At 32.6% G+C, this 16,668-nt stretch overlaps 1 protein-coding gene across 3 annotated transcripts in view; it reads left to right on the top strand.

The window, feature by feature from the left end:
• LOC118187104 (uncharacterized) overlaps window positions 1–16,668 on the top strand; it is a 149,362-nt gene that overhangs the window by 113,468 nt on the left and 19,226 nt on the right. For 2 of the 3 annotated variants that reach the window (XM_035357296.2, XM_035357298.2), the window contains exons 20-21: window positions 1,816–1,910; window positions 7,536–7,703. In XM_035357296.2, the coding sequence (XP_035213187.2) occupies window positions 1,816–1,910; window positions 7,536–7,703 (263 nt within the window). The remainder of the gene's footprint in view (window positions 1–1,815; window positions 1,911–7,535; window positions 7,704–16,668) is intronic. The other variant, XM_035357299.2, reaches the window with a different exon arrangement.

Here is a 16,668-nt window from a genome sequence, read left to right as displayed (position 1 = left end):
GCATTTTGAAGAAATATTTTTTGGAGATTTATTCACAAATATGTATTTAATGGGTTATCATTGGAATTTGTTCCTACTTCTAATATAACAGTGCGATACTTGAGTTTTGGGGACAGAAGTGAAACATAAACATTTCAGAATTATATATTTTTTTGTGAATGATGAGTTCATGAAATATTACATCAAAAGCAACTGATAACAGCAATTCAGAGAGAAATGAAAATGTGACTGAACTGTGAATTCTTTTATTACAAAGTTCTAAATTTGGTGACTTAATCAACATTTTGGCTTTTTTAAGATCAGTTTATATACAAAATTTTTTATATTGGGATTTGTGAATTTGTTCATAATTTTATTTATATAAATATAATAAGATTGGGTACTATTCGGTTTAGAGGGCCGTAAAAAAATTGCACCGAAAATGTATGCACGAAAGCGCCAAAACTAGCAAACACACCCATTTAACAGCGTGCTAAATCACTTGTACGCGCTGATTTCAGATTGCGTAAGTTTATATAGTTCTACATTTCTTAAGACGCCATTGAAATACTAGTTTAATTTTAAATTCTTTTTGATTTTAAATTCTTTTTTGATATCCTATGGATTTAACAATTTGGGAATCGCCCATGACAAAAAGTCGGCAATAGAATTTTGGGGACGCGTTTTTAAGAATTGCACATACTCGGTATCCATGTGCACATCGACCTATTTTCACTTAAAATAATATCCTAGAATTGCACAAAAATGGCACTGCGCACACCCTTGACTTTGTCAACGTACACATCGACCTATTTTCACTTAAAAAGTAAAAGAAAATTGACAAAATTCCAATTGTTTTTACCCTTGTAAAAAGCGGCAAAGAAATAAGCGGGCAATTCTGCACTTTACCGAAAATGTTTTCAAAGAAAAAGCATCATTCATTATAGAAAATTACGTTTGAACAACCAACGAGATAACATTGTGCTTTAACGATAACTCGGTAGTGAAATATTATATGAAATTAACCTTTCATCCAAATTAAAACATCAATATTTAGATAGTTATTTACTATTACACTTCATTACTTGCGTTAGGGTTGCCGCAATTACTTTTGGCAGCACTGGCATCAACAATAGTTTGGTGATTTTTTACGGCCCTCGAAACCGAATAGTACCTAAGATTGGTAAATATAATTAAAATAATGGTAATACAGTATAAAGTCCGTAGCCCGGATCTCAAAGCCACAAACGTACGCATGTGCGTTTGACGCGTGCATCCGCTACGTATGTATGTAAAGCTAGTAAAGTGTTTACCCATGTGCACTTCCAATAGTGAAGAAAGTAACAGAGAACGTTATTGTGAAAACGAACGAATTTCAATTCACAAGTTAGTCGGTATTCTCGACACAGCAATTACAGGACTTGAACAGTGGAACTTTGTAACTGAACAAGAAATTATGTCTGTTTATAGAGTTAAAGAGAAAGTATTAGCATAAAAAAACGAAGCAACTTAAACAACTTACATTGATAGAAATGTTTACTAAAGTAAACAAATAAATATTAAGCTCTTTTTTTTTTTTTTTTTTTTTTTTTTTTTTTTTTGTAAATTTTGACACCCTTTAGATCATGATTGCTCTTTATTTCGTAAATTACGGTTTCATATTGTCCACGTTTTATGCATTCTAATTTGTGTAATGGCTCAGTAATTGAATAAGTTAATCATGCTTTATTATTTTAAAAGCAAAATTATAAAATAGACAATAAAATTATGTGAAAATTTTCATATCTCATTCATTTCTGATTAAAGTTTTTTTTTTTTTTTTTTTTTTTTTTTAAGTAACAGATAGTTTAGCTTCCTTACTTTCGACTGAAAGTGGTTCCTCAGAAACTGCAACACAAGTATCTAATCCAGAGCCTACGCCTCAGGTATACGTAAGTATAATAATATTAATATCTGATTTCATATTTTTAATTTAACTGCATTACTGGAATGCAGTTTTAGGTTACAACTAAATTTTCCCCAAATCTTCCAATTTTAGCATTATGGTCTTTCAGCTAATTTATTAGGAGATAATATAATCAATATTCTTTTAGTAAATAAATTATATATATATATATATATATATATATTAAAAAAATTAAAGAATACAGACATCAAATAAATCATTTGATTCATCCATCTTCCAACAAACACACCAAATTAATCCAAGCAAATTACAGGTCATTGTTTCAAACGTGTTGCGTTTGACAATGCAACATTCTGGCTAAGATAATAAGCTTCTTCACATTCTGGCTAAGATACCAAATTAATAGTAGTAGTGCTTGTCTCTGTATTCAAATGATTAGTTCAAATGTGTGCAGACGCGCATTTGAAATCGAATTTAAAAAAAAAATTAAACCCCGCCCAAATCGAAGTCCAAATTATATTAATTTTCAAATAGAACCCTAATTGAAGTCCAAAGAGAACCAACCCTTATGTATTTGTCCAAATCATATTAAAAATTTTTTGAAGTCCAAAGAGAACCCTAATGCATTTAAAATCGTTTAAAAAAATGGCGGCACCAACGAATGGAATCCAATCTGTGACCAGAACCCAAAGTCGTCAAGAGACAATACAAAAGCCGCTGTAGTCTGCATAGAAATACTTACTGTGTAATCTCTTAACATCAGAGACCTTTTTCTATGTTTTCAGTCATACAAATGCAAACATTTTGCTGCTCAATTTGTATATACAGCCTCAAAATATTTTTCCCAGTTTTTATGTAAAATTTCTTGGTGAATTTTTGCCGTATGGAAACTGAAATTTTTTGTGCTTTATTTTTTGTGTTGAGTACAGTATTTCCCTAAATATAAATATAGGGATCCAGAGGAACGTGTAACGTATTAACTTTCATATTTTATACAAAATTAATTTTTTGAATTTTTGTAATTGGAAGTATATTTTTATGACCAATGATAGTGAAAATAAAGGTCAGGTGGTGTATGGCTGTCTGATATAATTTACAATATATATATATATATATATATATATATATATATATATATATATATATATAATTATAAAAATTATACCAACTGTGTGATTAACCGAAATTTTTTGTCATGTACTCTGTTACAGTATTCATATTTGCTGACCATATAGCAGTTTGTCATACATTCTAATTTGTACTCCTTTTTAATCTCACAAAAGTAATCTCAAACAACTCCAAACAGTCTCACAAAAAATAAAAAAAGGAGTCAAATTATAAATTCTGAGAGGACAACTAACAGTTGTATTTCGTGAAATTATGCTTTTACCAAACTTTTTTGTAATATGCCAGTAGTGGTGTTATTTAGTACTATGGCATGTATCACCATCCTGTTGGAACCACATGTCCTTCCAAATCTGGCTACAAAAAAATTGTTGTCATGCATTATTTATTGGTATTCTTACCAGTCATTGTAACTTAATCGGTGTTGCTTACCGATCACTGTAACTGCTCCCTTTCCCCCCCTTTTTTTTGTTTTTGCTGGTGGTGGGAAAGGTCCATTAAATGCTGCTATTCCATATACCGCTTATTACAGTGACCTTTTGCAATTCAAGGTCTTCCTATGAACTGTTTTCACACCAAAAATAACAGTTTCGTTTGTTAACATATCATTCAAAATTGACCTGAGCAATCAAATGAGTTTCATCTGAAGAGATAGTTTTTTTTTTGCCCAAAATTATGTTCCTGAAGCATTTATTCAGCCATAATGAATTTTCAAAGCATAGTACACAAATAAAAATTAGTGACATTTAAAATATTTTAAACATGGTTGCCATTTCATTTAAAAATCAGATCACTCTTATCACCCTTTATATATGATGAATTATGTTCAAATTCTCTTTAACTATTTTGAAATTATCTGTAAATTTAATCTTTCTTTTTTTAAAAAATTAATTTATTTTATTTTTTATTTAATGTTATACTTTTTATTTATATTTTTATTCATTTATTCATTTATTGAGAATGTGTGGGTATTAAAATCTTACTTCAGTTGCATTCATGGCTTTGTAGGTAGTTTCAGAATATGATTTAAATATAAATTTAGTAAAATAAAAATCTTGAGCTTAACGTAGATTTATGTCAAGATGTCAATTAATTTTTTAAGGGCAAACAGGTGCACATCCCTCTTCATCAGGAGCAAAGAAATCTGCAAAAGTGTCTTGCAAGGTAAATCATGGGCCCCTCGCAAAGTGTGTTGACAGTATGTCAAGAATTTATGGAGGTGGATGAAGGAAGCACATTCTAAATTTCCATTTGGTATACCTATGATTTGGCGAGAGCCCAAATGCAAAATATAATATCCTAGTTTACCATCAGTTATATGCCCAGTGCCAATTTTCAAAGAATTACCCTCTTTGGAAGTGCAGGGGTAGGTGAATATCGAATTGACCCAACAATGAAGATTTTGAAATTGAATATGATTTCATTTATAAGGGATTTGAACAGCATAAGTTGAATAGTTTGGCATGAGATTTTGGATATCTAAAAAGCTTCAGAACTGTTAGCATCAAGACTGCAGGAGAAAAACTCTCTTGAAAAGGTATCCTATGTTTGATCAAGAGGAAGTGCATTTCTGCAATGCTTTGGAAGAGATGATGGATTTATGTGTTGCCACAATGTGCATAGTTTAATGGAAGAGTTGGGAATTTCAGCCTATAATGCAACTCAGTGGGAACTGTTCATCAATAGCTCAAAGCAGAGCTTGAAGTGTGTCCTCCTTCACAATGGAAATTAATTTGATGCAGTCCCAATAGGTCATTCAGTTTTTTTGTGTGAAGAATGTGAAGATATAACGAGAGTCATTGATTTGTTGCAATATCACATGCACCAATATATCATCTATGTTGACCTTAAAAATGGTCTGCTTCCTCCTTGGCCAGCAACAATATCCCTGTTCGATCAAGTATCCCTGTTTTTTGTATATGCAGAGTTTGTGAGAAACATTGGGTGCAGTCAAACTGGCTTCCGAGGTCAGACCTGAAACCTAGTGATACAAGCATTTTACATCAGCCACTTGTCAACAAAAAGAACATTATATTTCCACCTCTGCATATAAAATTGAGTCTCATGAAGCAATTTATTAGAGCTTTGCCAGTTGAAGAAGACCATTATATATATATCTCATTTCAGTATTTCATAGTCTGTTGTTTGAAAAAATAAAAGCTGCTTTGTTTGATGGTTTGCAGATTTGGCCGATCCTTAAACATTGACATTCAGAATCATTGTCAAAGACTTTCTTAGAAATACATGAGCAAATTGTTCAGCAAGTTTCAGAATGCATGGTTACAACATGAGCATCAAATTGCATTTTTTACATCGCCCTCTTCATAACTTCCTGGAAAGTTCTGATGCAGTCAGCGATGAGCAGGGTAAGCAATTTCTCCAAGATTTGAAATCATTTAAGCACGGTATCAAGATATATGAGGTGTATATATGGTGGCTGATTATTGTTTGAGCATCAAGCAAAAATGTCCAGAGATTAAACATCTCATAAAAAGCCATAAAGAAAAAAAAAAAAAAGAAAAGAAAAAAAAAAAAAAACCCTTAATATGTACATTTACCATTTGGTAAAAAAATTTATTTTTTGTATAAACAAAATTTAACTTGCAGTAACTAATTTAGAAGTCAAACAACAAAAATCAGCGTTATATTTTCAAATTTTCACAGGACTAGTTTCAATGGTTTTACCGAACCACCATCGTCAGCTGCAGAAACGCAAATGAAAGAGGTAGGATATAATGATCAGATAAGATAAGAAAGCCTGGGCAGAAAATAAGATAGTGGCGCTGTCTGTTGGTAAAACCAGAACTAAACATAATTTCTTTAAACGCCGAAGGCAAAGATGGATTGGAATTAGGATTGTTAACTAGAACAGAAAGATTTTTTTGAATGTGAAATGCCTCTAGAAAATCCAGTTCTCCAATGGAAGATGTTTTTTGAATAATTTTGGCAGCAGAAAAATTGAAAGTGTGATTTTCAGAACAACAATGTTGGGCAGCAGAAGACTTCTGTGTTTCCTTTTTTCTAACATATGCCTCATGTCTCTTGATGCGAAATTTTAAGGCTCTCTTAGTTTGGCCTATGTAAATTAAACCACACTAGCAAGGAATCCTATAAATACCCCAGGAATTCATATCCGGAATGGAGTTCTTGAGTATGGAACTCGGAATTTTATTGATAGGAGAATAAAAGACTGAAATGTTAAATTTCTGCAAAATATTTGCAACTTTATAGCTAATTGATGAAAAGAAGGAAATGACAACAGAATTTTTATAATCTCCTAAAACAAGAGTGTGCCTTTTAGTGTGTTGAGATGAGAATTTTTTAAGGTTTAATTTTGTTTTAGGAGATTATAAAAATTATGTTGTCATTCCCTTCTTTCCATCAATTAGCTATAAAGTTGCACATATTTTGCAGAAATTTAACTTTCGGGTCGTTTAATCTCCTATCAATAAAATAATGAGTTCCATACTCAAGGACCCCATTCCGGATATGAATTCCTGAGGTATTTATAGGATTCCTTGCCAGTGTGGTTTAATTCACATTGGCCAAACTAAGAAAGCCTTATAAAATTTCGCGTCAAGGAACATGAGGCATATGTTAGAAAAAAAGGAAACTCGGAGGTCTTCTGTTGCCCAACATTGTTGGTTCGAAAATCACACTTTCAATTTTTCTGCTGCCAAAATTATTCAAAAAACATCTTCCATTGGAGAACTGGATTTTCTAGAGGCATTTCACATTCAAAAAAATCTTTCTGTTCTATTTAACGATACTAATTTCAATCCATCTTTAAAGAAATTATGTTTAGTTCTGGTTTCACCAACAGATGGCGCCACTAGCTTATTTTCTGTCCAGGCTTTCTTATCATATCTGATCATTATATCCATTCTCCTTCATTTGCATTTCTGCAGCTGACGATGGTGGTTCGGTAAAACCATCAAAACTAGTCCTGTGAAAATTTGAAAATATAACGCTGATTTTTGTTGTTTGACTTCTGAATTAGTATTTGTTCAGCGTGTTATTGTGTCTTAATTGCAGTAACTATATACATAGCCTTTGTATGAATAAAAGTATTCTTTGTTAACAATATGTTTGGTAAGCTTTCCCTTTATTTTCCTTTATATGCATATTTTATATGACTTTTGAGACAAAGTTAGGATATGCTTTAGCTTAAAAGTATTGATGTTATAGACTCCCCCCCCCCAACACACACACACACACACAGCAACAGAAACTGAGGTTATTTTTGGATCCAGGGGCTAAAAAATAAGTCAAAAACAAGTGACAGATTTCAGGCAATAAAATTGCCCATTGTTATTGTATGTCAGTTTTTTGTTTTCAGGGAATATTTAACTTATAATTCATTTTAAATCAGGTATAAAAATGTTCCTACAACTGAATGCTTTGTTCCAATTTCCTTTAGCATATGAGAAAAATAATAAAATAAATGTGCTTATGCTTTACACTAGTGACATTTTGCATGTTATTTATTTGTTTTGCATTTTTTTTTTTATTTATTTTTTCCCAGGAAGAACGACAGCCAAATACCTTGCTGTCTGGACCTGCTCACGAGTGGACAGCTGAGCAGGTGGCTTTGTGGTTACAAGCACTTGGATTTGATCATCATGTTCCACAGTTTCTGGATTCAGATATAACTGGCCAAATATTGCTTCAGATTGATAGCTCTCGTTTGAAAGTATGTTAATACATGATCATATGAAGTAGAAATGATCCATGTTAATACAGTACAAAGTCCGAAATCCAGAATGATCTAAAATCTGGTCCTCAAAACCACCAACAGTTTTTTTCGTAGGCTTTACACATGCGCATTTGATTCCCCCTTCCACGCATAATAAAAATCTGGAGGGTCCTGATTCTTAATTTCACTTCAGTACTAAATAACATACCTTGTTATTGAAGAAATAATAATTTTAGCATAAATTTGTACGATCAGTAGTTTGGCTCTGTTGCTGCATATCTGCTTTGGCACACATTTCAAACTGACACATTATGCATAGATACATCATTGATCTGATGCCAACCTGGCGAATCATCATTTATTATACTTTCCTTTCATCACTGCATGTATATCAAAACATAAACAACTTGAGTAATGACTCATGTAGCGATGCCTAAACAATTTTTTTTGTGAGTAATTGAATAATAAATGAGTATGGTAACCTTTTTATTTGACATTACGCTTGGCGATGATTACAGATTTAATTTAAATGCACTAAAAAATGTTGACGAGGAAAAATTTACCAAAAATTTCTTTTCATATGCCAAAAATAGATTTTGCTTGATGATACCCATAGACCCAAAGATTACATGTAGTATATGTGGGAATTTATTTATTCAGAACTCTGATAAGCCTTAAGCATGTGTAAGAAATAGACATAAGTATACTAAATAACTAAACTAAAACAATTCAGGCTTATTTGTCTCAGTGTGCGATTGAAGCAAGATAAAATTTAAAGGAACAATTTGCCGTTAGTCGCCAAGCTTGTGATGCGTAGCGAAATGTGTATAGCGAAGGATGGCTAAATTTGCTGATGATAACCGCTAATTTTAAAGGTTTTCGGATATCGCAAAACAAAAGTGAAATTTTCCAAAACAGCAGTAAGAGGACTTCAAGATTATGGTTGCCTACAGAATTAAAGAGAAAGTGTTAGCACAAAAAAGGAAGCAACTTAAACAACTTACATTGAAAGAAGTGCTTAATAAGGTAAACAAGTAATATTAAGCCCTTTAGATCATAAATACTTCATTATTTCATAAATCTCGATTTCATATTTTTAATTTTGTAATATCTACATGCCATCTTACTAGATTTAAACTGACGATCTAATATCTGAAAAAATGTCAAATCTGGAATTGCCGAGGTCACGACGAGTCCAAATTTTGGACTTTGTACTGTACATGATATTTATTCCTTCATTTGAATTCTGAATTTTACAAATTTTATTGCTGGTGTAGAAAAGGAATGAACTCACCATCTTGTGTCCTTTGAGCTAATAGGTGTCTTAAAATTGTAAATGTAGCAAGAATGAAGAGACCAGAATTTCCTGTGCATTTACTACTGTTAAAAAAATTGCTTAAAGTTCCATCATAATTGCCATCACAAAGTTCACACAAATAAATAACCCATTGCAGTATTGCTATAACTGCAGCTAGTGTCATCTTATTTACGGAATAGCTCTCTAAAGTCATTTTTGAAATATGAAATGCACTGGCTTTGTGTGGAGAATAATATTACATGATCATGATCAGAAATTATTGGTAATTCAAAAACCGAGCAGAGGAAATTTGAAGAAAATCCATACTTTAACTACAAATTACCAGTAGATTTTTCTGCAGTTGAATATTTTAAATTACTAATTGTTTGCAGAGTCAGCCACATTAAATAGTTATAAAAAGGAAATATATATAATAATTTTAATCAGAGCAGGTAGCATAATTTCCAGGTCAGTCTAATAATTAGTAATTAAATAGAGAGGAAAACTGTGATTATTGCTTTTGAATCAATTTGGTAATTAATTTTTAGTATTCACTTAGTTTGGCTTTAGTATAACAGATAGATTAAACTTGAAAGAAAAGTTAAATATTTTATGCTTTTCAGAGTGGCAGTATGCTAGTATGTGGAAGATAAATATATTTCAGGCAGTCGCAACACATTTCTTTTAAATAGTCAAATTTGTTATTTAATTTAAAAGACAATGAATATCTTATGTTTTGCTAAGTGGTATTACATTTCTTTTAAATCTATAGAATTCTGCTGTATGCAGAAGCTTGTTTTAATGTACTGCAAACCCTACTAGACTGGAAGCGAATTATTGCTAGTCTGAAGCAAATTTAAAAGTTTAAAGAAGGTTAAAATAACCTATTTGTTTAACTCCTAAGTGAAGGGAAAGATGCAGCTTGTGTGACAAACAAACCTCCACTACTTGTGGGTATTTAAATCAAAGTAACATAAGGTTAAATTCAAATGTAATTAATATAGTCTGAGGCTATACATTTAATAGACTATGTAAGTTGGCTCAAGATATTTAACAGCATGTATTTTTAATGTCGGCTAGTAAGAGGCTAAAGCCAGAATAAAACTTAAACAGATCTGCCAATAGTAAGTAATGGCAACACAGGGCTGCCAGAAGCTCGAATCTAAACATTCAGAATCTCAGCTTAAATACACAAAACAATTAATAAACATTCTGATGAGGACTATAGAAAGAAGTTATCTCAAAAGTTCTACTCATAATGCCTGCTTAATTATCATAAAATCTTATAAATTACTGAATTTTCAGATTTAATTCGAAGCATATGTATTTTATGATTTCCTGAGTGACAGCACATTGCTTAAGATTTTTTTAATTCACACAAAAAAGGTGCACATGTTCAGGTGGAGGCATTTGCATGCTGAATATCAGGAGAGCGGAATGCTACTGGAATGAACATTAGGAAGCCATTTGAAGATATTGCATAAATGTGGCAATTTTTATACATTTTTATGCTATTGTAGTTAGTAAAATTGCTGAGATTAAGGGATTGTTGGTCTTCAAATCGTGTTCTAGGAAATCACATGATAAATAACTTTATTGCACAAGCACTTTTTTTAAGTCCTACAACATTTCCATGTATTGAATAGAAGCATAGAAAAGAAAAGTTTTGACAATTGTGACATATTTCAAAAAGTATCCTATATGTTTGAAGGCGAAGTTATAATCTGGAATGCATTTCATTTGATAATAAGACTTCTTTGGATGTCATCTGTGTCACACAGCATGATTTCTTGTTGATGATATTCTACAACTGTCTTCCTTTTGATACATCCTTATGGGTCCGGATTTACAAATAAGCTACACAAGGGGTAGGGTTTAGGGCTCCCCTTAGTATAAATAGTTTTAAAATATAGTATAAATAGTATTAAAATATAGTATAAATAGTATTAAAATATAGTATAAATAGTACTAAAATATAGTATAAATAGTATTAAAATATAGTATAAATAGTATTAAAATAATAATAAATAGTATTAAAATATATTATAACAGACTTATAAAGGTCCCCATGTCTCAAATAGCTTAGGGCCCTATCAATTCTAAATCTGGCCCTGCACCCCAGGCTTATATATCTGCAGGATAATAGGTGAGTAAGCACTTTATTAATTTATTCACTGTATATACTTGTATCTCAAACAGAAATTAAAATTTTGTACAGCAGTATAATTTGTAAAAACAGGAGTGGCAATTTTAATCATTTTGTTTTCTATACACATGCACAACATGTATCAAAATTTGTTCTGTTTAGATAATTCTTTAGTGAAATTGGCTGAAATATGGTATAGCAGTGTGAGCGGCATCTAACTTTATTATGCAGGAATTGGATGGGATAAAGACAAATTACAAATGTCAAAAATTTAAAGAAACAAAATGTGTTACCATTTTCAAAATGTAATAAATACAAGGGAGTTTGTAGATTTGTCTGACCAAAAAAGAAAATATTACAGTGTCATTTAAGTGTCTGTTAAATGATGGTATTACATCTTTTAGTTTTTATTAAATACTCCTATAAGTGATGTCTTTTTTTTTAATATCAACTAGAAATTTTCTGCTTCCAAAGCAACCATCGAAATTCAAATTATTATTGATTAAAGAATTAGCAAAAATTTTTCAAGCTGAAAGAGGTGAGCGGTGCTGTGTTTTTTCAATACAAAAAGAGAAAAATTCAAGGAAGGAAAAAGAAGTCTTGTACCATTTATTACAAAGAAAATAGAAAGACTGCCATCTAAGTGCTGTATTGAAAGCTTCCGGGAATGTAAAATTTGCAAAAATTTTTCTGTGCAAAAATTGCTTTAACTAAAACGTCAAAATTAAAAAATTTCACAAAATATTACTTCACCAAAAATAAGCCCTTTTTAGGGCCTTTACTTACAAGGATTGCTTCATTGCTATTATAATTATATATTGTTTTGTGCGTACGGGTTCGTTATGAAATGAATGCACAAGTCTGATGAAAAATGAACAAAATTTATTATTATCACAACAAAAATCCTTAAATTTCCTCAGATAATCGTGCAGTATTACAATATCTCACAGTAGTTATCTTTTAACTACTCAAACGTTCAAGAGAACTTAATTCAAAACAGCTAAAGAAAGCTAATCCGCGAATTCGCTACAGTCAACAAGAGCAGTTTTCTAAACAAACTTTTAAAACAACAACAAACTAAGTAACTACTACGAACTGAGAGGTTTTCCTCCTTTTATAAGATTTCAAAATCGCGCGCGAGAATTTTCTAGTACTCTCTCGAAATCAAAAAGAGATATTTGTTAAATGTTACATTCACATGCTCTTGTATTTTCAATTTTCTGGCTTAGCTTTCTTTTAATATTCATCACATGCTGCACTGCACGGGGAATAAAAGCAATTTAATTTATAAATACTCCTAACATTAGCTATTTAAATACCAAATCCGTAACACTGCCCCCCTCCCAAGGACTGCACGTCCCGGGCAGTACAATCCTTGGACAGGAAGCCAAACTTACAACTAAGACATAAATGCAGTAATAAAAATTACGTTTCAATAACAAACAACATGAACAATAAATGCAATAACTAAAACAAATCAAATGTTATCAAATACTAAATACAAATCAAATACAAAACAAATACTAAATACACATTTAGAAACAAAAAGGACCATGGTCTTGCACTATTTACAATTATTTACACTGCATACTGTGGCCATAGTAATGAGCTAACCTGTCGTAGTGTTTAGGACTGTGTACGGACCATCCCAAGGTGACTGAGTCCCTTCCATCGAGTCGATTCCACAACCACATCTTGTCTCCTTCGTGGAACTAATGTTTAGTAGCTCTTGTGTCGTAACGGGTCTTCTTCTTCTCCGTTGCCAAGTTGACTCGCTCTCGTGCAAAGTTGTGCGTAACTTCAAACTGGGCCTGGAGATCTTTAATATATTCCTCAGGCGATGAAGGAGCATCTGGAGGACGACCAAACAAGAGCTCACAAGGCAGACGAAGGTCATGACCGAAGAGCATGTGTGATGGGGAGTAGCTGGTAGTCTTGCGTTTCTTTTCGACCCTAGTATGATTTCGGCAGCTTCCCGAGCTGGGTCTTTCGGACAAGGCGTTGGCATTTCCAGGTGAGGATCCCTTCTAAGGATGGATAGTCATGTCTTCAAATCCTGAAAGCAGTTTATTGTTTTTGAAGTCTAAGGAAAAATTGTATTTCCTTAAGTCTAGTCCGAGTATGCATGGATCTGTAATATCCTCCACACATGCTGTGTGATGGTAGACAGCACTTCCAAGCGTGATGTTCAGGTTTAACTTCCCAGCTATGTCGATCTTGTCACCAGACGCAGTCTGAAGGGTAACACAGGATGGCGTCCAAATAAGTTTATCTTTAAACTGTTCAGCTAAATTCTTCCTAATAATGGTAACATTAGCTCCTGTGTCAATGATCATATTGCAAGAAACTCAATTGATATGCCCATTAATGGACAGTCCGTTACTGTTGCCACTCACCGTAGAAATCTTGAGTGAAATAAAACAAGGTTTTTCATTATCTGGCAACCTCCATTCCTTGATATGGTCATTAATTTGTTTCCTGCATCGTTGCTCAGAAATGGTCTCAATTTTCGTATCCTGGGGTGTTCTGCAATTCTTTTGTACATAGCCTTCAACTCCACAGTTCCAGCACTTTAGTTTCTTGTCAGTCTTTTCCCGTACCATGGCATTTAATTGTCTGTTTAACCTGCCTCTCTTATTTTCCGTGCTCTGGGGTGTTCTGCAATTCCTTCGTATGTAGCCTTCAACACCGCAGTTCCAGCACTTTATGGTTGGTTTCTTCTCACCAATATTTCGTCTCAAGGCATTCACTGGTCTTGTCAAATCATCCATTTTATTATCCGTGCCCTGGGGTGTTCTGCAATGCCGTCGTATGTGCCCTTCAATATCACATTTCCAACACCTTAGAGCCACTTTGTTCTCACTCCTACTCTGTATCAAAGCATTGACTTCTCTGGCAAAATTATCTAAACGAGCCATCAGTTGATCCACTGGTTCGTGGACTCGCACAGCTCTGACTGGGTCGCGATCTCTACTAGTTGCTTGGTGGACTGCCTCGAACTTCATGGCGTACAACAGAGCGCTTTTTATGTCCCTCACATCTGCCATTCGAAGAGCTTTCTGTATTTCAGGATCCTCGATGCCGTCGATGAAATACTGCAAAGACAGGATTTCTCTTGTTTCTGTCGGGCACTCCGAAAAGTGAAATGGGATAGCCTTTCAACATCTATGGCGAGTTCCTGGAGTGTTTCGGTAGGCTTCTGTTGACGGGATTTTAATTGAAGTCTGCTGCAGTCTTTTAAACACTTTTCCCCAAAGCGCTGGATAGAGCATCAAAATCTAAACTCTGGTTTTCGGGAAGAGTGTGCAGGATATCCGCTGCGTCTGCTCTCAGAGAAGCGGCAAGATGACAGGCCTTAGCTTGGGAACCCCATCCATTCGCATCCGCAACTATAGAAAATTGGGTCTTATACACTTGCCAGTAGGTCTTCCCATCATAAGTGGATAGCTTCAGAGAAGGACGAGGAGGCATAGGTAAAAATTTGAAACTATTAGAATTGCTCCCTGCCATTGCTATGAACTTCTTTAAAGTATCGACTTCTTTTGCAATTGGTGAAAGCCTGTCATCAATTTGTTGTTCGATTTGGTGTTGGACGGCAAAAACCCTTCCTTCGATTCGTTGTTCACAATAGAAACTCTGTCTTCTATTTGATCTTTGACAAAAGAAACTCTTTCTTCTATTTGTCCAACTTTAGTTTCAGCAGTGTCAATTCTGCCTTCAATAATCTCAAATTTGTTTTCTATTATGCAAGTAATATCTCTTTTCATTTCCTATTGACTTGCTTCAATCTTTTCTTGAATTGCTTTCATCTCGCCGTTAACAGATTTCATCTCACTCTTAACGGATTCATGGCCCAATTTCATCTCACCTTTAACGATTTCATCTCTTCCTTAACGGATTCTTGGCCCAATTTCATCTCTGCTTGGAATGCAGCAAATGCAGTCATCAATTGCCTCATCTGTTCTTCCATCGCTCTTGTAATTGGCATTCAAATCCCACTTCTGACACCAAAAATTGTTGCATGCGTACTCATTCGTTATGAAATGAATGCACAAGTCCGATGAAAAATGAGCAAAATTTATTATTATCACAACAAAAATGCTTAAATTTCCTCAGATAATCGTGCAGTATTACAATATCTCACAGTAGTTATCTTTTAACTACTCAATCGTTCAAGAGAACTTAATTCAAAACAGCTAAAGAAAGCTAATCTGCGAATTCGCTACAGTCAATAAGAACAGTTTTCTAAACAAACTCCTAAAACAACAACAAACTAAGTAACTACTACGAACTGAGTTTTCCTTATCGCTTAGTTCATTTCCCCATGTGTAACTTGAATGCAAATTTTTTCTGCCACATGAGTGTGAAGTAAATGTTACTAATTTTATTTTCAGAAGATACTTACATTTTCTTTTTTGTTTCATAAATTTTAAAACACTTCCTTTAAATATTAACGTATAAGAAAACAAAATAACAGCAACAGAAGGAAAAAAAAAAAAAATGTAGGTATATTGTATACAAGATGAATAATTTATAGTTATTCTGGCTATCACATGTGTAATAAGTGCATCATATGAAAAATTAACTTTCATGTGAATAAAATTATAATTATAAAATTTCATTTTAAAACTGAAAACATGTATGATGTTTTCAGTAGTTTCAATTTTTTCATATATATATATGTAGACCTCGTAGGTTAACAACTTTGCTAACAAGTACCAGCCTTTTATCTTATGCAATGCTTTTTAAATCAATGAAATTGTTGTGTGCAAAGTTTAATTAATAGTATTAAGGAATTTAGTTTATGTTTTCGAAGTTGATTGAAGAATTAAGTGGAATTGCTTTGGTGTTAAATTAGATGAGTAATATTTTGGAAGTTAACACTTTAACCTTTTTTCAGTATTTGTGAGTTCTCATGCTAATGATTAGGGTAAGGTGAGGTTGGGGGGGGGCATAACATGAGTTTTTAAAAGGGTGTACAAAGGGATTGGGAGGAAAAGTAAAATAGAGGAGTTGATTTGCCAATGATCAGTGCGGAATGTATGTTGGTTTCTATGGCTGCACAAGAAATACAGTTTATAGCATCATTTGAAATTTTTGAAATGAGATACAATTTATTATGGTTGAAAATGTATTTCAGATTTAATCCAAGGCACTAAAGAAGTATAAGCATTTCACTTTATTTTCAAATTAATGTAATTAGTTAATTAGCTTAATATGAATCAGAAGATTCAACAATTTAGATTTAAGATTAACAAGTTTAATTTTATTTTTAATTAGGTGTGGCACCTGTTGATTATGTAATTAACAAAGGATAATTTCATTATAAAAAGTTTTTCTTAACATTTAAATTTATTAAATATTATGTAAAAAATTACTAAGAAATTTAATTGCTGTTTATTAAGTGTATGTAAAAAATATTAAGAAATTGCTGTTAATTAAGTGTCTTTAAAAATACTGAGAAATTTAATTGCTGTTAATTAAATGATAAAGAAATTTAAATTAAGTGTTTTGATTTA

The sequence above is a fragment of the Stegodyphus dumicola genome, chromosome 3, assembly GCF_044657685.1.
Source record: "Stegodyphus dumicola isolate Sdum_Otavi_A_Nest chromosome 3, ASM4465768v1".
Classification (NCBI taxonomy): domain Eukaryota; kingdom Metazoa; phylum Arthropoda; class Arachnida; order Araneae; family Eresidae; genus Stegodyphus; species Stegodyphus dumicola.
The sequence above is the reverse complement of the archived record's forward strand: the minus strand, read 5'-3'. Positions and strand labels throughout refer to the sequence as shown.